The sequence below is a fragment of the Sprattus sprattus genome (assembly GCF_963457725.1).
Source record: "Sprattus sprattus genome assembly, chromosome: 12".
Classification (NCBI taxonomy): Eukaryota; Metazoa; Chordata; class Actinopteri; order Clupeiformes; family Clupeidae; genus Sprattus; species Sprattus sprattus.
The window spans coordinates 15,136,598-15,159,835 of NC_137910.1; the positions used below are offsets into that span (position 1 = coordinate 15,136,598).

A 23,238-nucleotide genomic window follows, 5' to 3' on the forward strand; every position below is an offset into this window, starting at 1 on the left:
ATATGCGTCGAAAATGCGTTTTAGTTTTATTTAACTTCTAAGTTGTAGGCATTTTGTCTCTGAAGCAATGTATGATAGCCTTGCTCGGCCGCTTGCTGCACACTGCCAAGTTGTTAAAAGTTTAAACATCGGCTATACACAAGCTTACCTCTTACAGGTTACTGATTCTGCATTCGGGACACGAAAGTTACTGATAGCCTGCCAAATTAGTTACAAATGGGGTACAACAGAATGGTTCGCATGTGAGACGTCCAGAGCGAGGAGATAGAGAGCTATCCATGGTGCTTCAGCGAACCGACAACAAATCCCATGGGGTCGGAAATGCTAACACAAATTTGGCTTACAGAGAAAAAATCTGCAGAACATAAAAAGGCCTAACAATTTTTTCATGGTAACCTAAATAACCATGTGGTCAGATAACATTGAAATAAATGTTCGCCTTTGGGCTATATGAACATCTTGAAATAGGCTATCACATGAGACAGCCAAACGTATTGCATTGTGTATGCCTTATGCTTTCCGCAGTGCTCTCAAACAACGGCAAATCGTTCAACAACTGCACGGCTGGTTCTGAAAAAAAGGGAGCAATGCAACAATCTTTTACACAGATCAGAAATGCACAATCAAGTGATCTGTTATGCAGCTTCACGGGGTGCTTAATTCCCTGATGTCATCTTGGTGCATCACTCATTTGCTCTAAGTTCGTGATCTGACTAGTAAGGTAAGGCAACTGCACTTACCTTCCAAGGTGAAAGAGCGTTATGCGGCGAAGAGATCCTGAGAGAAACATAGGTGGGATTGCGGTTCTCAAGGTCTGCACCACATCCAACACATTCTCACCACTGTCATCCGCACCACTGTCAAAGCTGTGATGTGATGACGCTCAAGTCTGATGTGTCCGCTTTAATCTTTGGATAGTGCCATTTACATGTAAGTCTGTTTTGGAAGGAACCCGCTCGCGCCGCAGAATGACTTCCCCCTCGTTCACGACTGCTGTGGAGGACATTTGAGTCTAGCTCTCCGTTATTGTAGTGGATCCAACCACGCTGCACATAGCACACTGTTTGTGCACGCGTGTTAGTGTGTGTGCGCGCGCGCAGGAGTGTTTTCTGTGTGAGTAGAGTGAGCGTACCCACGCGCGTGTGGATCCCTCAGGGTAGGCTACTGTTTACCGTGTGAGTGGGAGTCTATCACTTATTGTGTGTCAAGCAGTCAGGATACTCGTACCGACTCCATTTGAGTAATTTGACACACGTTTACATCGCCTATATTTTCAGTATCTATGCAGCAACGACAATTTCAGCAGCGTTGTGTTTGTGCTTTTCTTATCTAGTTGAATGATTCTCAATAGTTTAATTCTGTCATGCTGGCTAATCAGTCACCCCATCCCTTAATTTCTTACAGTCTAGTGAAGCCATGAATTCAAAGAGCCTCATACGTGCCTCATTTCAGTCAGCAAGGCTGTGCGCTGATTTCTTTGACAGTGCAGTCCGCATCGTGCACTACTTGTGTAATACTGTCCCCGTGTGTGCATGTGAGAGAGCTTCTGTCATATTCTTGAGTTTGTTGATATGTTTTGCTAACACTTCTGGAGAATGCCTTACATACTCGGACAAAAATGATGGCTGGACGTTTTTGTGACTTTTGTTTAATTATGAACGTTATTCTTTATCATTTTTGCCAAATATGTCCATGTTAAATGCCTCTTAACTTAAAACAATGATCCTTTAGTACATTGCCTCAGTTATGTTGTGGATATGCCTGCCTGCCTGTGCTGATTCTGTAGCCTAGCATGTAGGGCAGCTCACCCCTCTCTGCATCAACTCATACAGATACTTATACAGACTGAAATCCTGACCAAACACATTCCAGTATTTTTAGAGAAGTCAATAAGTTAAGTCAGCACGATGACAAGCCCTGGATGTTGACCGTCAGACATCCCTCTGAGACTTGCCAAATACTCAATGAGATGATTATGTTTATTCACAGTGCAAATGTTGCATATCTCCACTATCTTGGTGTCGTAACTAACATATCGATATGATATGTTATTGAACTCAGAGTGTTCTCCTTTGAAAGTAGATATTTTGTAATAAGGCTTAAAGATTCCAAGTGCCTCAGTCTTTGACTTTCTATGTCTTTGCACCTGCTTATTTAAGAAACAGCAAAGAACATGCCAGTTCCTAAATTTCCCTCGTGATTAATAAAGTATCCATCTGTCTATCTGAGGTTACTTTTGAAATTGTATTGGTTACAGATTACTAGTTACCCTGTTAAAATGTAATAAGTAATATGACTTTTTTAACCATTTCATCAAAGTAATGTAACTTACTACTTTTTGATTAGCAGACGAAAGGCAATGTGAATCCAAACCAGAGAATCATTCAAAAACAAAGCTCAAAATCTTAGCATATATTGCCAAACAAATGGAGTCTGTTTAGATGTCACATAGATTCAGAGCAAAATAAGGAATTCATTTTCTACATATAAGCTTGAAAGCTTTTTACTGAAAAAAACATATTCAGATGTAGCCCTTTTGTAATCACCAACATTTTGATGAGTAACTGTAATATAAATCCATATTTTTGTAATTTTATTTCATAACTGTAACAGACTACAACTACATTTCATTTTAATGTAACTTCATTACATGTAACTAGTTACTCCCCAATCCTGAGGACTGATTACATCCAGTTATTTAAAGCACTCCCCACACAACATGGATCCCATGGAATAGACAGGAATAAACCCTTAATAAATGCAGTTATTTATAAGAACAAATGACTACTAAAAACATGACGGACATACTTGTCCACTCAGCTGGCTTGTCCATGTGTGCACATGCCATCACCAAACGCCATTTAGACCCGTCTTGTTCATTGCAGTAACATCAGTTAATATGTCTACTTGAGGATGTTGATAGTAGGCCTACCTGATTTAGATGAAGTTTTGTACTCATATTTGATTGAATATGGGTTTGGGTTTTTTTAATATTTGTTTGATGTCAAAACATAACTTCTGAGATCAATTTTACTGCGCGAGGTGTTCATCAATGCACACCCAGCCTATCTTGAGGCCTATCTGTAGCTAAGTGTAAGCTTTCCATTTTCATCACGTAGGTGACAATCATTGCCTGCGGCCAAGCAGTCTTAGAGCTGGGTGGAACACTTTTGACAGAGCACCAGACCATAGATGTATATTTGTTTAGTAGTGTAAATATGAGACATTAAGTAGAAAGTAAGAACAAAAAATTGGTAGGGATATCTCAATGAAACCTTGGAAATTAATGTATAGGGGATGTTTGCCTAATTACACTGCTGTTAACAGATTCATAATGTTGATTGACCACTACAAAACGTTATAAAGCTAATTATATGAGATGTAAACCACTTCACTCGAGCAAGTCAACGGATCCTTAGCGATAGAGGGCACTATGTAACATTACAACATGTGTTACGCTAGTCAACCCAGGAGAAAGTCTGTCCGAAGAAGAAGAACGGAATTCCTACCTGTCACAGGGAGGGCTCTACTTACCGAAAGACGGCTAACAAAACATTTTCAGGCTGGGAAACGATACTGTACCACGCAGAAGGAAACTCACTCAGTCGAGGAGAGAAACGGCGAAGAAGGGGAAACCCTGTAAAGCTGGAGGTAAGTTATTTCTCCCACATGTTTAGGGGATTTTAGGCCGCACCTTTTCCGAACAACTCGTTCGTCGTTTAGCGTGCTAGCTGGGATAACTTATCACTTTCAAGTAACCCACTGCTACTCAACATTAGCTATGTAACCAGCTAGCTAGCTTTGCAACGTTAACGTTAGCTGTCTAACGTTACGTTTTGACAATTGTCAAACATTGAACATCGGTCCGAGTTAGTTTTGGTTGGCAACCGATCAACTTTTACGTGAGTTTGCTTGCTTGTGTGTCTGTAAATAGCTAAGTTTGACCCGAAATGCCCTGAGTCGCAGTGACAGCGCAGCGCAATTTACTAGCGTACTAGCTAACTATCTACCTAAATTGAAAGCCCACTACTGTATGGCTTATATGCACTGTAGCTAGTAGGCTTTAGCTAAGTAAGCCATCTGGCATTTACTCCCAGTGCTGTGTTCGTTAGCTAGCAATCGCTAGTATCCTAGCTAGTGTTTGCTAAAGGCTAACACAAGCCAAATTTTAAGGAAGTTTGGTTTGTCTGATGCAACCAACAGTTAGTCAGGGTACATGTCATACTGGAAACATACTTTCAAATGTGACGCTGTATATGCAAACCAACATGCTGCCTTATTTTTATTTTAGATATAACTATATTTATTGGCCATTTCGCTTCTAAAGACTGATGTTATCACCAGAGTGATAAGGTGAGACGTAAGGTAGCCAGCCAGCTAGCTTGCTAGTTAGATAGCTAGCTAATGATCTTACTTGGCTCGCTTGATCTGGTGGAGCAGTTAGCTGGAGACCCAACCAAGTGACAGCGAAGATAACTCGTTAGGTCCTCTGTCAACATACCAAAATGTTTTGAAAAACCTGTGACTAATATTCAGCATGCCACAAATGAAACCAGACAGCAGTGACATGTTTCGTTGCATTAATTAACATGTGACTAACGTCATCGGGTCCACTACCTATACAGTCAATTAGGTATCTATCGTTTGAGTTATCAGTGGCTGTTAGATGTGGACCTAAACTAGTTTGTGTCGGTCAAAATGAAAGCCAAATACAAGTGATTCATGGTCTTCGCTGGTCAATAGTATTGATTTCGAAAATACATCAGATTGGTTTGGAGTTAAACTCCTGAATGTATTTACACTTGATGTAGAGGCTTTTCTTTATCATGCTACTGCTCTGCTCCGCAGTAGTGTTTTGCTTGAATGTTGTCATTCTGTCCATAGTAATGTAAGTTAAAATGTTCCGCCCCATTTTGCGCTTTCTGTTTCTTCATTGCTCACCATGAATCATGTGGCCTCTCCATCTCGGTTTCTCTTTCTCTACTCTGCTTCTGCCTCATCTTTCCTCTGTCTCTCTCTCACACACATTATGTTACTCCATCACCTTACATTTTCACTCCTATGTTCTTCTGCACATTTACATTCACTCACTTTCTCATCCTCTCTCTCTCATAACCTCCCTTACTGCTTCACCTCCTTCCTCCTTAGTCACTCAGTCACACAGCACTGCGAAGCTTATGCAGTCACTCTTTTGCTCATTGATCAAGTTTTCTTGATCTTTGCTTTCTTTATTCTTTATTATTATTTTTTGGTGGCACTTCTGCTCCTAGTGTTTTTGATGTATCTACACCGCTCGGATTCTGACACGCCCGTCCCAATCCTATGTAGTGATCTGGTATAAAAGGGTTACTTGTTGTCCATGTTTAGCCAAGGCATGCTTCAGCGTTACCTATCTATTATATCTGTGGACAATACACAAGTTCCCTCTCAATCTTAGTTATCGATCTGAGAGACCGTGCTGATGCTATGTCATTTTGAAGTTTTAAAAACCACTGTTAACATTATTTCAAAGAGCCCAGTTTTTTTTATCTTGGTTTGTCCAAAAAGCTTTCATTGTTGAGAAAGATTAACCTCTGTTACATACCGCCTGCATTTTTAACACTTTAAGATGCTCCGTTGTGACTTCCAAGTTTGAAATTGTAAGCTACAGGCCTAGTAACATTATTATAACATTATACCATTTTGGAGGTCAACTCCCAAAATGTACCCACTGCTGATCCTTTCTTAAAAAGTTCTGCTTCAGTAGTAAACTGGGAGTGGAGCCGCATTACAAGCGGGTAGATAGACTCACAGTGTTCCATAGTGCGGGATACATTTAGTGACAGAAAGATTTTGAGCTTGTGAAATGATGTTCACACGTGTAATAAAGTTTTGCAGCTGTATAAATATGTTGTGCATGTATGAAACGGCCATTCGCAGCAATTTTACAATTGGTCCGTTTGTAATATTTCCATTTGTCAACTGGAATGCTAGAAACGTGATGTTCGTCTACATCACTCTAACCCACAGATAGCCCTCACTCTAATCGTATCTTCTGCTTTTTATTCCATGTTGTTTAAAGATTGAAAGGCTTTTCTCTACCTATATAGGCCCACCACCACAGGTTGTTGCTATTGGGAATACATTTTAGGGTGCTGGTCCCATTTCTCGTTTTAGTACTAGCAAAGAGGACTGTTTAGAAGACTGTTAGAGTAGAATCAGTGACATTGACCTTGAGGATTTTAGAGCAAATATTCTAAGTAGCCTATAATTGACATTCTTCACACTTAACTTTTTAAATCTAAAACTAGCGAGTTCACTAGCTAAAAGGCATTCAAAAAAACCTTGCAAACAACAGACCAGTTGGCAATTTATTCGGCAATGTTGTCCAGTCAAAGCTTTTCTTACATTTTTGCGGCATGTTTCGTCCCGGAACACAGAACTGCATAGTTCACTTCCTGGATGACTAGTGGGAATGACAGGTGTCTTTATCTGTCCTCCACATGAACATACCATCAAAATCATTTACCATTTGGAGATGATGTCATAACTAGCAGCTCATAAAGACCTACCTCAAAAGCAGCTTATTGCACACAATAGATGGAGATGGTTGACTCTGTCTTATTAAACCTGAAGCCTACTGTGTGCTGCATGCTCATGTGTACCTTGTCCCTGTCTCCATCTGAGCAGCTACCATGGTGGGCGAGCGCCGCAATGGGAACCTGTTGGTTCAGCTGGGTCCGAGGCAGCAGGCCTACCCTGAGGAGCTGATCCGACAGCGGCGGACCCACGATGGCCAGACGGAGTACCTGATTCGCTGGACTCTGCTGGCCGTGGAGGACGGGACTGGCACGGGCGGGGCCGAGCCGGCTGGCAGCGTCAGCAGCGGGTCCGGGGCAGGCGGATCTGGAGGCTCCACGTCGGGGGAGAGCAAGGCAGAGAGCATCCTGATGTGGATGTCCACAGAGGATGTGTACGCCAACTGCCCAACGCTGCTGGGCAAACGCAAAGCCCCTGCGCAGGAGGAGGAGGAGAGTCCCAGCAGCAGTGGGGGCGGAGGGGGCTCCTTCCGCCCGCCCGACGTCACCTTCGACGAAGTGGAGCTTTCCGACATGAAGACAGACGTGGTGAACCTGGTGCGTCGCGCGCGAAAGCAGATGGCCAAGACAAGCGAGTTCGCCATCAGCCTGACCCACACCATTCACGTTCTCAGTGCCTACGCCAGCATCGGCTCGCTGGTCGGGGTCTTTAAGGAGACCGGCGCGCTCGACCTGCTCATGGAGCTGCTCTGCAACAAGGAGCGTCAGACCCGACGTAGCGCCGGCAAGATGCTCCGCGCCCTAGCCTCGCACGACGCAGGTACGCCCCCGCCACAAGCATCATGGGATAGAAAGACATCTAGACACGCACTGACCCCTTCTCTCTCACAGGCCACCCCAGACACACACTTGACACCTTCACTCTTACAGGCCACCCCAGACGCACACTTGACACCTTCACTCTTACAGCCCACCCCAGACACACACCGACACCATCACTCTCACAGGCCACCCCAGACACACACTGACACCTTCACTCTCACTGCCCACCCCAGACATTAAAGAGGGCAGTAGAGCTGTGGAGGTACAGATACTCAGTAGATTAAATACTGAGAAGCCAGTCTTGCAAGCACCAGTAATGTTAATCAATTAACCAATGCTTAAGTTAGATGTTTTAGTTGTTGAATTGCCATCATGGGTTTCAGACATGATGTGTTTTACCAAATTCTGAGACTTACGGCTGTTGCACACACGTGCCTTTCTCCATGAGATGATGAAGAGAAGTGAAGTTATGATGATGATGGTGTGGTGGTGTGTCTCTTGGGCGGATGTAGGGCTGTGTAGCAGGTTTGTCATGTTTACTTTATATTTACAGTCAGTCATCAGCAGACACTCTGGGGTGGATCAAAAGAAACGGCACTGTCATATTCATATTTTTATATTTCCTTTGAAGAACTGAAATCTTAGATAAAAATACCAAGCAATAATGATATGCATCAAATCTAATAAGAATGAACTGGCCACTGGCCCATAGTGAGGTGATTCTTGTCATACACGCCAGCAACAGTTTATATTTTTAATGTCTCTGGAATTAATCTTTTTTTTGCAAGAGAAGAACAGAGGACACAATGTTGCTGATGTATGTGTGAAATATGAGTTATCAGAAATCTCTAGTAAACATCAAGAGTTGATTAATTGCTCCACAGGCTGTTATTGATCTAAGGCTTGTCTTGTGCCTTGCACCTACCGGAAGCTCAGGCCCATTTTGGCAGTCAGTCAATGTGAAGAATCTCCACATAAGTAGTGGAGCGTTGTGCAAAACTAACAATGTGCACCTAAACATCGTGGACAAAAATCAATTTACACAATTTCCAATCAATTCTGATTGCAGTGTGTGTTCATTCATTCATGTTTGATTGAGGTTCTCGAGGTCATGGAGCTGCTCCTCCAGGAATATCTATGAGAGCGCAAACAAAAGGCATCTTAGCATCTGATACAATTGAGTCCAGTGATTGGCGAAATATCTTCCACCACCCCAGACAACTCTTGGCAGGCCATCTTCCCATCCCCCTCTGCTATGTGTACACTTGTCTCCTCAGTGATGTCTGTGTTCTCTGTGCGCTGGGTAGGAGCCTATGGGGAGAGTGGGTCTGAGAGCTCGGTGTGATATCTAATTCAGCTGACCGTGCAGGCAGCCGTATAGACCCGCTGTAAGCAGTCTTATCTGTGAAAGGCCCATGTGACTGCAGCCTTCATTACTACCAAGCAGCATGGCATGTCGTTCCACTCTTCCAGTCTTCGAACCATTGATTGATTTGGTTTATCAGGTGTGGTTGCGTTTTGCTTGAACAAAAACAGAAACCTTGACAGCCCTCTGTGGAGAAGAGCTACTGGCAGACATTTTCCATCTGGAAGACTCAATTCAGTTCTGATGTTGTTATTTCTGCTGTGGTCTTATCAGGGCAGTGGTTCCGCTGTTACCGTGTCAACAGTCTGGGCTGGGCAAACTCACTCACCCTGAGTTACAGTGAGTTTTGGCTGCAGGGCTTCATTCCAAGGGGGGGGGGGGGGGGGTGGTTGGGGTTGGTGGGGGTCACACCTGGTACAGCTAAGCACTCAGCACCACCTCACCCTCACAGACAGGTTGGGGGTGTGGGGATTCCCCGAAGGCAGCTGATTTTGGCCATGGTCTGGCTTAGCTCTGGTGTGGATGTGGCACAGATAATGATGGCTGGCTGGCTGGCTGGCTGGCTGGTGTGCATGTCTGTGGTTAGTCCAGCCCTGTGAGGATAAGATGTGCTCAGAGGTCAGCTGCTCTCCACTATAGCTGTGTGACTGAATGAACTACCACTGTCATTGAATAAATCATACATTAACACACACACATAGATACCCAAACAGAAGGTTTCAACATTCAAACACTTACACACTCGCACAAAAACTAGGTCTAGTGTGTACGGGGGTGGCAAGTGAATGCCCCATTTTGCTTGCCCAGTTGTGAGATAAGGTGGCCCAGTATCTGATCTTTACGTAGATAATAAACTGACCTTTTTATATGTTTAAATAATGTCTTTTACTTACTGCAAACTTACTTTCCATATTTTATATTACACTGACTTAAAAAAACTCACGTCACTTCTGCTTTGTTATAACACAGAACCATTTCATATTTCACTTTTTTGTATTGGTCTTTCCTATGTGGATATTTAATAAGGGATCTCGCCTATGTGGATATTTCATAATGGATCCCGCCTATGTGGATATTTCATAACGGATGCACTCAATTCAATTGTAGTTCCCTTTATTGCTGAAATGAGCCCACATGCACATTACAAAACGCATGCATGAGCTAACATTACTTTAGCGTGACGTGTGCAACGTCTGATGGTCTGACACTGAATTTCCATTCGTATCAATTTAATACATTTTATCATTCAAGAAATTGGCTGCCGGTCCGCCAGGCAAGTAGGAATATTAAATAACTATCCCATACTCGGAATCTGCTTGTCCTGGGTGCCCGGGGCTTTTTGTCATCCCCTGGTGTGTGTGTATGTGTGTGTGAGAGAGAGTGAGAGAGAGAAGAATTTCAGAAGAATTAGAGAGAAAATGTAAGCTATTTGAAGGAGGCGATGCACTATTGTTGCTTCTCTGGATGACAGTTTTCAAACGCTGCAGGTGATGATATGGAGAGCTCCACGTTAGGGCAGGGGTTGTCTAGTGACGACTCTGTTAAATGAATTACATTTAGATGCTACTGTATGGCTGATTTAATTCACATTTCTTAACTGACACACACTAACACACACACCCTCCCATAACCTTGCAAGGTGAGGTATTATGAACCTAAGAAAACAAACTTGTGCACTGATTGTGCCTTATCCGTCACCTCCCCTAAAGTCACACTAAGGCTGCTTGCACACTTGGTCTGTTTTGCTTGTCCAAACTCAAGTGCGGTTGTTCTCCCTGTCTCTGCTGGTTTCTCTTCATCTTGCATTATTGGGTTTCCAGCCATGGTCTGTTTGTCATGTCACGTAACCAATGTGCAGCTTGTATTCACTAACGTTGCTGAAAACACAACACAAACTAATCTCCTGATCCTCTCTTCTCTCCTCCCTGTCTTCCCCACTGTGTGTGTGATTGTGTGTGTGAGCGCGCAGCCGCGCACTCTGTGCTTCCTCATACCTCCCTCTTCAGTCTGAAAGGCCCTTCTCTTCAAAAGCTTCCTGCTTGCTTTATTTTTCTCTCTCTCTCTCACTCTCCACGTCTCTCCCTCTCTCCATCTCGTGATGAGATGTTGGGCGCACAGCATGAAACAAGCACAGAAACACAGACAGAGAAGAGCACTTGAGCTGTGTAGCTCTGAAGGCCTTTCCTCTTCTGGCCACAGAGCTGTGTATTGGATGAGGCTGGCCAAACACGATGGGGATATCTGAAAAAACGGAAACCATGGTGAAGTTGGCACTGTCAGATTGACGCTCAATGTGAGATGGGCTAATGTTGAAATAATGGTCAACGATATCACATACTTATACTTCACCAATCCACATGACACTTGGTGCAATTATAGACCCACATGGCTTCTACAGGAAAAAAAACGTCTGTTGGTAGGCGTGGCGCTTTGTGCTAGTCCTGAGGTGTGGTACCATTTTGTCAAAAGCTTGACAACCAAATTTCTCTTTTAACAAAATTCTTTTTGGCAGGTTGACTACTAGGACGCACATGACCCTTGCTCATTACGATTCTTTTGTGGATGCAGGTATCCCCTAGTGAAATAACATCACTGCAGAAATAGCCAGTATCTTGTGACATAAAGGTTCAAACTTAACAAAATCTCTACCACATTCTTTGGACGCATAGCCTACCACATTTTCTGAATTTTGTCCAAAGAATGTGGTAGAGATTTCGTAGAGCTGGCGCATTCCAAGTTCTCAAGAGCCTCTTAAGCAAACATTTTGAAATTTGGTGCAAATTCTTTAATGTAGCTTATAGCATCACGTGTTGATGTTGGTGTGCCTCCTGTAGGCAATCTACAGGTATTAACTATGTCACATGAGCAAAGGGTGGTTGAGCTGTGAGCTGATTCTTGTTGTGCGCCCTGTGTGCTTCGGAGTTGGAGGGCCCAGGAGGCTTTCGTACCCAGGGGCCCTTGATTTCATAATCCGTCCTCATTCTCTCACTTTGTGTGGCACACCGTTTTGTGATATGTCTAGTTAACGTTGATCGTGCCAGCTGTGTTTTTTGCGGCGTGGATGTTAGCAAGTTTACTCGCTTTTACTGCCCCTTTAACATCCAGGCTTTCACTCTGTGCAGGCCAACACTCACACACACTCTCACACACACACACACACACACACACACACACACATACACGTAATGCAACTCATCAGTCCCCTCCTCCCTGGTTGGAAAGAATTCTGGAGTCTCGTGGACTCTGTTGGAGTTTTATGTGATTCATTTATAAAATCTGGAGCAATAGTTATTAATCATTCAAGGGAAAGTATAAACGATCATACTCGCAGCATGTTCTTTCCAACTATGTGAGGTTGGTCTGTTCATTTTGGTGCAGAAGACCACAGAAGAACACAGTCACTGCATTTCTGCAAAAGATGAACCAAAACTGGGGTAGAATGTGAGAAACACTTGAGACATGCGGTGTAAATCCACTCTTTGAGTGTTTCTTTTGGAGCAAGGTGGAACTGTGCTGAGTGCAGACAGGGTCGACCACTACTTCTCTGCAGACTCCCCGATCCCCCCCCCCCACATGCGTGCATACATGATTGACAGATACGTTGTTATCCTCAATGGTTTAGTCTTCAGGCGTCATTTTTGTTTGGTTGGCTTTTTCTACCCGGTCACAAAACCTCAAGTGGACGTGTATATTGAGTGGCACTTAAAGGAACTGGTAATACAAAACTGTTCTCAGTGTGTCAATCTTTATAATAACTGGTACCACAGCAGAAGCCTGAAACTTCAGGAAAAGTAATGGAATAATAGACGATAGAACTCTTAAATTCTTAAAATAAAACCGATGCAATTCAGAAAATACGGTCTTATTAAAACACGGGCAGTGTTAAAGTACAGATACTAATTAATCGGTATACTGTGCAACACCAGTGTGTGTGTTTGTGTGCTGAGCCTCATGGTGGATTTTATTTGGGGAAACTCAAGGCATTCTCTTAAACTCGAGCATAAAGAGGAAGGGACCTGTCTGACCCGGTCGATGCATGTTCTAGAGAGGATCTTCGACTGGACTTGAGTTCAAACTGGTTATTAGTCTATGATTCACTCCACAGAGCTGAGTTGGAGTTTCCGTTGCTGTTGGCCCTCTGCTGATTGGACTGTTTGTTTGCTGTAGTGGTCTCTAAGCAACCTTGATGACTGGTAGGGGAGAGAACAGGGTGTGTGTTTGAGAGTTTTTCCAAAAGCCAGTCTGATAAATGGAATCACTTCCATATCACTTGCCCTCTGCTTTCACACTAGTTTTGTGTGCGGACCGTGGTCTGCTTGGGCTGGTAGTTTGTTTTATTTCATTGATGTGAAAGCTGCGCAGCAAGTGACCGTACCCCAGTCCTCCAGAAAATGGGGGTCTCCTTTAGTGCCCTGTAGCCCCTCCCTTCCCTAATACAATATAGCCCCTCCCCTAATGCACTATAGCCCCCCCCCCCCCTTAGTGTACTGTAGCCCCTCCCTTAAGGTACTGTATCCCCTCCCTGTGTGCCATGTAGCCCATCCCCTTATACAATATAGACCCTCCTTTAATACACTATAGCCCCCCCTTAGTGTATTGTAGCTCCTCCTTTTGTGACCTGTAGCCCCTCCCGTAATGTACTGTGGCCCCTCCCTTAATGTACTATATCCCCTCCCTTAATGTTCTGTAGTCCCTCCTTTAGTGTCATGTAGTCCCTCCCTTAATGTACTATAGCCCCTCCTTAATGCCCTCTAGCCCCTCCCTTAATGCACTGTAGCCCCTCCCTAATGTCAGTTGTATTGGAGTAAAAGGTTCTCCTAGTGTCTCCTGAGAAAAGGTTTGACTTTGGAGAAAGGGATATGCCTTCAAACTCTCTATGCAGGACCATCCCAGGCAGCTCTGTGTTGCTGTCCGATGCAGTGGCAGCTATAGCCCTGTGAAGAGTGAGTCAAGGGAACGCGGTTAAATTGAGATGAACGTGGTGATAGCGGGCGACCGTTGATATGGGATTATTTCACCATCACCTGCTGTTTGGTTTTCACTGAGTCACAGGGCCCACATAGCTCCGGCATGACCTGATGCACTTCCTGTCACATGATTCCTGCCGAGCCGCAGTCTGCTGACCACTTAACTGCCAGTGTGTGTGTGTGTGTGTGTGTGTGTGTGTGTGTGTGTGTGTGTGTGTGTGTGTGTGTGTGTGTGTGTGTGTGTGTGTGTGTGTGTGTGTGTGTGTGTGCCTCTTGTTTTTACATATAAGGAGTCATATGTGCACAGGAGGTGCGAAGGGAGGTATAAGAGAGGACTATATATGTGTGTGTGAGTGAGTGATCTAGTAGTCTTAAAGGCTGTCAGAGGAGGTCCAGCAGGCTGAAAATACTCCAGTGAACACGAGGCGCCTCCTTTGGCATGTGCCCCTCCAGCCTTGGCATGGTGCCAATGGGCAAACAGCCATCCCGTCATGACTCATTCTGTTCATCCCTTTCCTACTCCTCTCCCTGGCGCTGGCTCTCTGACCAAAATTTCTCGGAAGTGTCCCAGCATGCCCTATTCTTTGGTGCCGTTACAGATCTCCATGCACTTCCTTAGATCTGCTCCGTCCATCTCGCCCCAGATATGTCCCAGAGTTCCCTCTTCTCCTGTCTTAAATAAATCCCAGGATGCCTTGCTTTGATCCTTCATGTACATCCAAGCATGCTCTCTTTATTCTGGTCTCCCCTCAGAGATGTCCCCTGTTCCCACCTGACATCGGCATACCTCTATGTTGCCACTCTTGTGCTCTGTTAGACCTCATACATGGCTCTGTGTGTTATCTGCAGGGCTGGGATGTGGTATGGAGTGGCCTGTTGGCCAATGACTGTTACACCTCGCAGGCAGGTCTGAGTGTTATCTGCCGGTCTGTGTGTTATCTGCCGGTCTGTGTGTTATCTGCAGGGCTAGATTGTGGCATGGAGTGGCCTGTTGACTAATGGCTGTTGGCACATTAGCATGTGGACTGATCAGACACACTAACTGCTTTAACTGTTATCGTTGTACAGCCAAGAGTTGGGAAAGATGACTGCTCCCTGCAGGGATTAAAATTAACGTCGTCCCGTCGTCCCGGGGCCGTATTAAATTGTCATTGGGACGATCAACAATTTAATTTGGGACGACGTCGGGGCGACAAGAATTTCAGCCCGTTTATTATTGCACTTGCAACTCATTTAAACGGAAAAGAAACGCAATTTCAATGTCCTTGAATGAAGACATTAGACACTGACAATAAATCTGACTTGACTTGAAATGGACTCGCGCCTCACGTTTGTGTTCTATTAGTGACAACAGTGGCGGTCCGTGCATTTCACGACCAGGCCTTCAGCGATGTCCTACACGATGTTAAACTGAGTGAATCCACCTCTTAATACCATCACTATGACACCATGGCTCTCGAACTATATATTTATACAGAAAGGCAGTATAAGTGAGCATTGCATCACCTTAACATAGTCGAGTACAACAGACTTTAATTAATATTTCCGGAGCATTTCAAATCAATACACCCGTATTAACAATACATTAAGAGTATTAACTCTCAGTTATATGATCGCTTGGATATTACAGTCACAACTTAAAAATAAAAGGCGATTTTCAGGGATTAGTCTACAAAGTTTTATTCAGTCCACCGAAAGTAGCCTATGTGAGCTTTAACAAGTTTGTCCACTAAACATCGCATTGTCCCACCTGCAAAGCAGTTTCATTAAACTTCCTATCCTCACGATATCCAGTTTTTCTTGAAAGTTCCGTCTTGAAAATGGCGTTGTAATTGTATCAAAAACTGGAATTATCAAGTTGGTGTAAACTAGTTTATTTGAGTTGGTTAATGTAATTATATTTAGTCTTACCAATTGAAACAACTAGCATAATAAGCATTGCAACCGATGTACGTCGTTTTCACATTAGCCAACTAAACTGAGCACTGAAGCACTGCACCGGTCTGCCTCAGAATCCAATCAAAGGTTTACGTGTCACGTTCAATTCTGAAGGCCTCAGGGAAGATTTCTATTAGCCTGGTAACACATGATAGCTGAAATATGATTGGATGAAAGTTCTAACATAAATAAACAACGCTTAAAGCTATGAAATCAAGAGAATGGACTATGGGGAATAATTTAATACATATTTATGAAAAGAAAATATTAAAATTAAATTAAATTAAAAAGAAAGTTCCTTCCTGAGTGGAAAAAGACATATTCTTGTATTAAATGGGATGCAGGAATAGGAATGTCATCTCAGTTTTAAGAAATGACCCAAACCAATTGAGAGAGTTTTAATAAACAGTTTTGGATTTTAAATCTATTGCCAGCAGCAGTTTTGGAATGGAATTCATTGTTTGAATTAATTTGCACCGAATTTATTTATTTATTTATTTTCATAAAATTCGGGACGGTTCCGGGACGTTTCGGGACAGTTGAAAATGATTTTCGGGACGGTTCCGGGACGGTGGTGAAAAAAGTTAATTTTAATCCCTGGCTCCCTGACCTGCTGTGTGGATTTCAACAGTTGCGGGGGTCAGCATTGCTCCACTGTGCTCCACCGCTTCTCACAGTCTACAAGTAATCTAGTCTGCTAGTCTGCATAGCTGGATAATGCACTATGTACAGTCATCTAGTCTACGCATAGCAGCTCAGTGCTCACCATCCTTGTGCGTGTTGCCGTGCGTGTGCTTGTGCGTGAGTGAGTGAGAGAGTGAGTGAACACCAGTGTAGTGCTGATCATCTCCTGTGTGCGTGTGTCCCTGCAGGTAGTCGGGCGTACGTGCTGTTGTCTCTGAGCCAACAGGATGGCATTGAGCAGCACATGGACTTTGACAATCGCTTCACGCTGCTGGAGCTGTTCGCCGAGACCACCTCCTCCGAAGAGCACGGCATCTCCTTCGAGGGTATCCACCTGCCACAGGTACTTTACACACCTGACGCTCAGCACACCTCATACCCAACACACCTCAGACCCAACACACCTCAGACCCAACACACCTCACACTCGTCACCTACCACACAGCACACCTCATGCCCAACACACCTCATACATAACACACCTCAGACCCAACACACCTCACACTCGTCACCTACCACACAGCACACCTCATGCCCAACACACCTACCGCAGGTGACTAACACACCTATCGCATGTGCCTAACAGACATCACGCTCAACTAGGGTTGCAAAATTCCGGGAACATTCAAAGTTGTAAACTTTCCATGGGAATTAATGGGAATATATGGGAATTAACAGGAATATATGGGAATTAACGGGTGATTTTGGGGTTATTTATACTAACTGTATTTACCTTGTCATATGGCAGACACCTGCTGTCACCCTGTCACTAGGGCTGGGCGATATGACGATATATATCGTGAGGACGATAGAAACGTGTCTATCGTGACCTTTCTCCTCTATCGTTTCTATCGTGATAAACTTATTTTTTCACTATTACAGCTAATATACATTTTAATATAATTTCACATCCTAATATAACATTTTGCTTTTCTTATTATGCAAACTCTAAGTTTATACAACTGTAAAAAAAGAATATTAAGATACATTTTAGAGAACGTGGTTTTGCGACACGACACCGCTTTACATTACGCTGCTTTGCATCATACGCTTGCGACATGATTGACGGTGAGAGCCCACGAAATTGAATTCTGGTTTAAAAAAAAATGAATAATGGACGCGCTGCAGGAAGGTGTAACTGTTACCACAGCCGCTGTTATACAATAGGGCATCGACACCCATTGCTAATGACAGCGTCATTACTTTATTGCAGCAGTGAAAATCAAGACATTACAGACGTGCAAATGCTGGGGTGGCCCATTCAAATCAACGGAACTTTTTTGAACATTTTGGAGAGCCGTATAATACGAGTATAATACAAGTGTAGCCATTTATTAGCAGATTCTGTTCCATTTTTCTCAATGATGGTCAAATAGTTGTAGTTTAAGATGCACTATTTCGTTAGTTTAGATTTCTTTTCAGTATTTCAAAAGTGAAGGAGCTGTGGGAGCACAAGAACAGTGAGCATCTAGCAGCGATTATCATAGACATAGCTGTGTATATGTCTTTGGCGTTTATAGCTTAACTATCTTCTAAGTAACATGGAGGTTTTTTTTGGTACTCCACGTAGATCATAAACCTTTGAAGATAAAAATGAAATTGGTTGGGAAATGTAAACGCTAATATGCTTTTTATCCAGATAAAACGCAGCTCCATCGTTTACTTGCGTTTGTTTACAGGACCATCTTCACTGTTGCACCAACGGGCTGAAGCGGTCAATGGGGCGTATGTGTAATGGCCAACTTCTTAATTTTCTTATTTTTATACGTGGCCATATAAGAAAAAATTTTCTCATCATTATTGCTATAGCATATGAACAAACATTGAAAAGAAAGTTTTTTAATTAAATTAAACTTGATTTATCTTCTGAAAGTAGGCCAACATTAAAGAACCACTAAAAGTCACAAGCACTGGACTAAATGTCATGCACTTTGTTTTAATCTTACTATTTAAAGATTCAATGGAAACGTTCAGTACAATCTGCGTAATTGTGGTACAGGTCGTGATGGATCACACTTTTAAGTACACCCCTATCCAGTAAAGCAAGAGGGCATATCGTGATATATATCGCTATCGTGATATAAAATAATCCATATCGTGATATATGTTTTTTTCCATATCGCCCAGCCCTACCTGTCACCCAGCACACCTCTCCCAGGGCCACTTACAATTACTGTTAATGATTTAATTACCGTACTAATTGGGACAGATCTAATAACATCCACCTGCCACAGGTACCCAACACAGGTCACACTTCACATGGGCCTCCAGGCGAGCAGTGCTACTAATAATTACTATATTAGACCTCATAGAGAGCGGGAGAGTGTGTGTGTGTGTCAGTGTGTCAGTGTGTCAGTGTGTCAGTGTGTCAGTGTGTCTGTGTGTGTGTGTGTCTGTCTGTCTGTCGGTGTGATACAAGGTGAGGACTCTATGTGGTCTAATTGGATGAGAGAATGTGTGTGTGTTCTGTTCTTAGGTGATTATTCTTTATTGTGTGTGTGTGGCCCACAGATCCCAGGGAAGCTGCTCTTCTCTCTGGTGAAGCGCTACCTGTGTGTGACATCCCTGATGGACAAGCTTAACACGGCCGGGTCGGAGTCCGGCATCGAGCCTTCCTCCTCGTCTCCCTCATCCGTGGCCTCAGACCAGACAAGGCTGCAGCGGGAGTTTGAGTTCACCATGGCGATGGCCAACCTCATCTCGGAGCTGGTGCGCGTCATGGGCTGGGACCGCAACCGACAGCTGCCCATGTGCCTGCCCTCTGTGCCCGGGAGCGGGGCCAGCGACGACGCCTCAGAGGATGAGGGGTGCCCTCGGCGCATGCTGCGCTCCATCTTCCAGCCACGTTTCACCGCTTCAGCATCCCTTACTGCCGCCACGGCTGCCGCCATGGCAACCGCCTCCGGAGCCACTCCTCCCGTGGCCCCCGTCTCCGCTGCTCCGGCAAAGAAGAAGGTGGCGAATGACTTTAAAACACGCGTGGACTTCAGCACGCGCTCGTCCTACGTGGAGTATGTGCAGGACAACCTCAAGAGTGGCATGATGGTCCGCATGCTGGAGGACTATGAGGAGGTGTCATCAGGGGACGTGGGGGAGTTTCGCTACAGCAATGACGGCTCGCCACCTGTACAGGTACACATTGCAGGATCATACAAACCACCTCACCAGGCACACACAGCTGTAGGACACTTACATCTTTACACACACACACACACACACTCCTTAACCGACTACTCACACGTGTAGGCAGACACACACACACACACACACACACACGTCACACACTGACCACTCAACTCATATAAGGGCACACACACACTGACTCATTGACCACTCACACACATGTAAGCGCACATACACAGGCACTCACTCCAAATGGTCACATTCTTAATCGTCAATGTGCATATATTCATTAAGTTGAATAACTTCATCTAAATAGATGATCCTGATCTAAAGACAATTTGGTTTTGTGTGTGTGTGTGTGTGTGTGTAGGTTTACTGGAACTCTCTCTCCCGTACCTACTGGGTGCACTGGCACATGATTGAGATTCTGGGGAGCGGCACCAGCGGCCAATCAGAGAAAGAGACTCAGGAGAAGGCGTCAACACTTACAGAGACGCTCAAACTCACAGCAGGTAACACACACACACACACACACACTCTCATCACACTGAATTGTTTTGACCTCCTCCTTGGCACCACCTGACAGAATGGAAACCAGTAGAATTATTTGGTTGCTAGGCAGCATTGTGCTCCTCTCAACTTTAAGTTGTTCCTAACTGTTGTTCCCGTGGCCTTTTCTATCGGCGTACCCCCCCCAAACACACACACACACACACACACACACACACACACACACACACACACTCTCACACTCACCCCAACGCTTTAAGACAGCCCCTGCATATAGTCAGTGAATGGATATTAAGTGCATGTTTAAAGGACTCATTTCATCTGTGTGTTGCCTACGCTTGTTTATCTGTTTGTGCGTTCATGTGTGAGCCTGTCTATGGTGTGTGTGAGAAAAAAATGTGTATGCTAATATCTGTCTGTCTGTCTCTCTTTCTGTGTGTGTGTGTGTGTGTGTGTGTGTGTGTGTGTGTGTGGGTGTGTGCGTCTCAGTGAGCCAGACGTTCTTCTCTAAGCCGCCAGGCGGCCTGTACTCCCTGCCGTACCTGTGTGAGGACGAGCGGGAGGAGGGCGCAATGCTGAGCCGGGCCGAGTGGTGGGAGGTGCTCTTCTTCATCAAGAAGCTCGAGCCCGAGCAGCAGCAGGAGGTCAACCACATCCTGCGGCAGAACCTGGACGAGGCACAGGTCAGGCATGCGCGCACACACACACACACACACACACACACACACACACACACACTCACTCTCTATTTTTTCTCTCTTCTTCCCAGTCGCCCTCCATCTAGCTCACACTCTCTCTCATAGAGGCATTCTTGTGTGAACCTATCAATTTTATGTATTTAAGCAGAGCAGTTATAGTCACATAGAGTAATGATGATGATTATCACTTACTGTGTGTGTGTGTGTGTGTGTGTGTGTGTGTGTGTGTGTGTGTGAGTGTAGATGTCTGAGCTGGACGAGCTGTCCCTGCTGCAGCTGTGTGTGACTGGTGAGGTGGTGCGTAAGATCCTGCACTTCCTGAAGCAGACGCTGCAGTCCTCCTGCCTGGGCGACCTGCTCTGCTCACAGGCCTTTGCCAAACACTACCTGCGCCGCGGGGGCGCGGGCCTTCAGGAAGAGGACGCCCTCACCGCCGCCGCCCTGCTGGGAGGGCGCCGCAGTCCCCCCTCTTCCTCCACCTCCGGCATCGCCGTCTCCTCCTCGTCCTCCTCCTCTTCAGCAATGGGCTCCGTGTCCAAGAAGCCCAAGAAGGAGCCAGCGACGGAGGGAGGGGGTGGGAGCGACACGGAGAGCGAGCTGCCCACTGAGGACGATACCAAGTACCCCGAGGACCTGGAGGAGAAGATGAAGGGTATGTGTGCTGAAGCTGTAAAAGTGCGTGTGTGTGTGTGTGTGTGTGTGTGTGTCTGTGTGTGTGTGTGTGTCCAGGCTAGTTTTAGCAAGCTTGTTTGGTCACAGTTTATTTGGATGGTCCCCTGTAGACTATCTACAGATGCTCAGATTATAAACCTATAAATATAAAGGTCATGCATTGGACCAGGTGCCATCGGTTTGTGAAGCGAAACTGTGAGTGAAACACACACACACACACACACACACACACACACACACAGGAAGCACCAAACATCTCCTCCAGTGGTAACGCTATGTGCACCCCCGTCAACCCGCTCACACACACAGACTAGCGTGCGTGCGTGCGTGCGTGCGTGCGTGCGTGTGCGTGTGTGTGTGCGCATATGGGAACTTGAGCTGGAGCCCAGAGCCTGTCCTCTATTTTCAACAACTATGTGTCTATGTATAGGTACAGCGACACTATACCTGGGAGTGGTGTGTATGTGTGTGAGTGATCATGTGTCATCAGTCCTCAGAGTGAAACTGTGCCTATTCTATTGTTAAACACGCACGCACACAGGAACCAGGAGTGAGACAGCATTTGCAATAGTTGCTGTTTGTCTCATTTCATCACCAGTGAAGGGGGGGTCCGTATCGTTAGCTTCAGCCAGTTAGCATCCAAATTGATGACTGACATCTTTAAAAATGGTGGCCCACGGGTGCTCACTTCTGTCACCATTCAGACGAAAAGCCTATTACGCACCACATGATATCATCACAACAGGCACTTAAAACACAGTGTGCCGCCTGAGCGGATTGGTGGATGTTGAAAACAAAGCCATTCGGGGCTGTGCACAGTTGGCCTACCGCTGCACACGTTTATAATTATGGTCTGCTGGTAGGGTAACATTTTGTATACAAGTAATTAAAGTATAAAATATTTTGTACGTCCAATGTGTGAGGGAAGAGTAGTGGAGTGGAGGTTCTGAGGGAAGAGTGGTGGAGCTGTGAAGAGGTTCTGAGGGAAGAGTAGAGGAGCTGTGAAGAGGTTCTAAGGGAAGAGTGGTGGAGCTCAAACATTCGAGGAATGTATCTGGAATATACTGGATTTAGGGCTGCCACTAACAACTATTTTTCTATCGATTAATCTATAGACTATTTTATCGATTAGTCGATTAATCTAAACGATTAATTTTCCTCCCAAAAAAAAAAAATCACCATTTCAGCTCAGTTCATTCATTTTATTTTTACATAATGCAGCACAAAACAAAATGTAAACAAAGGCTGATATATTAAAGTGCAAAACTGCAAGTTTAAACTAGCAACTCCCAACATGATACAAAAATAAATAAAAAAGAGGACTTGTTATAAGTCAGCAGCACAACTCCAAAAGAAGACAGTAATATTCCCTATGTTCCTTTACACCTTTTAACTTTATTGATCACAATTATTCAAATGTTATCTATTGTATTAAAGGCATCCCCCACACAAATGTGCTTCAAATAATGGCAGAAATAAAATATTTCGATACGGTACATTCTCAACAAGCACGAACAAACACTGGCACGTCAATCAACGTAGAATAAGCCCAGATCTAGCCTACACATTTTCTGTTATTTAAAACGTAAAAAACGTATTCAATGGAAATTCTAAGGTCGCAGGCAGACAACTTTATGGGTTAAATAATGCGTGTATTTAGCAGCTACAATGACAAAAGATATTTAAACTTACGGCAATTTAATAAACATGAAAAGACAATACTCCATCGTCCACAACGGCGCCTGTATGTTTTCGCTTGAGGTGTTCGCGCATAGCAGTGGTGCTGCTGTGATAAGCCATCGACACTTTGCAGATTGCACAAACCCCCCTTTTGTTAGGTGCTTGTTTGAAAAACTCCCATACTTTTGACGCCTTTGGTCTTTGGAAACGTGTAGATTCCGTCTCTTTCTCCACCAAGTCGGACTCCGCTGGCTGCCGCC

General features: G+C 44.5%; 1 protein-coding gene across 1 annotated transcript in view; it reads left to right on the forward strand.

Annotated features, from left to right (window-relative positions):
• Positions 1–3,516: 3,516 nt before the first annotated feature.
• The window catches only part of cul9 (cullin 9), a 43,033-nt gene continuing 23,311 nt past the window's right edge, over positions 3,517–23,238 (forward strand). The window contains 7 exon segments of the mRNA XM_080849104.1: positions 3,517–3,651; positions 6,670–7,338; positions 16,484–16,638; positions 18,807–19,427; positions 19,789–19,930; positions 20,418–20,611; positions 20,870–21,278. Of these exon segments, the coding sequence (XP_080705230.1) occupies positions 6,675–7,338; positions 16,484–16,638; positions 18,807–19,427; positions 19,789–19,930; positions 20,418–20,611; positions 20,870–21,278 (2,185 nt within the window). The 5' untranslated portion in view covers positions 3,517–3,651; positions 6,670–6,674.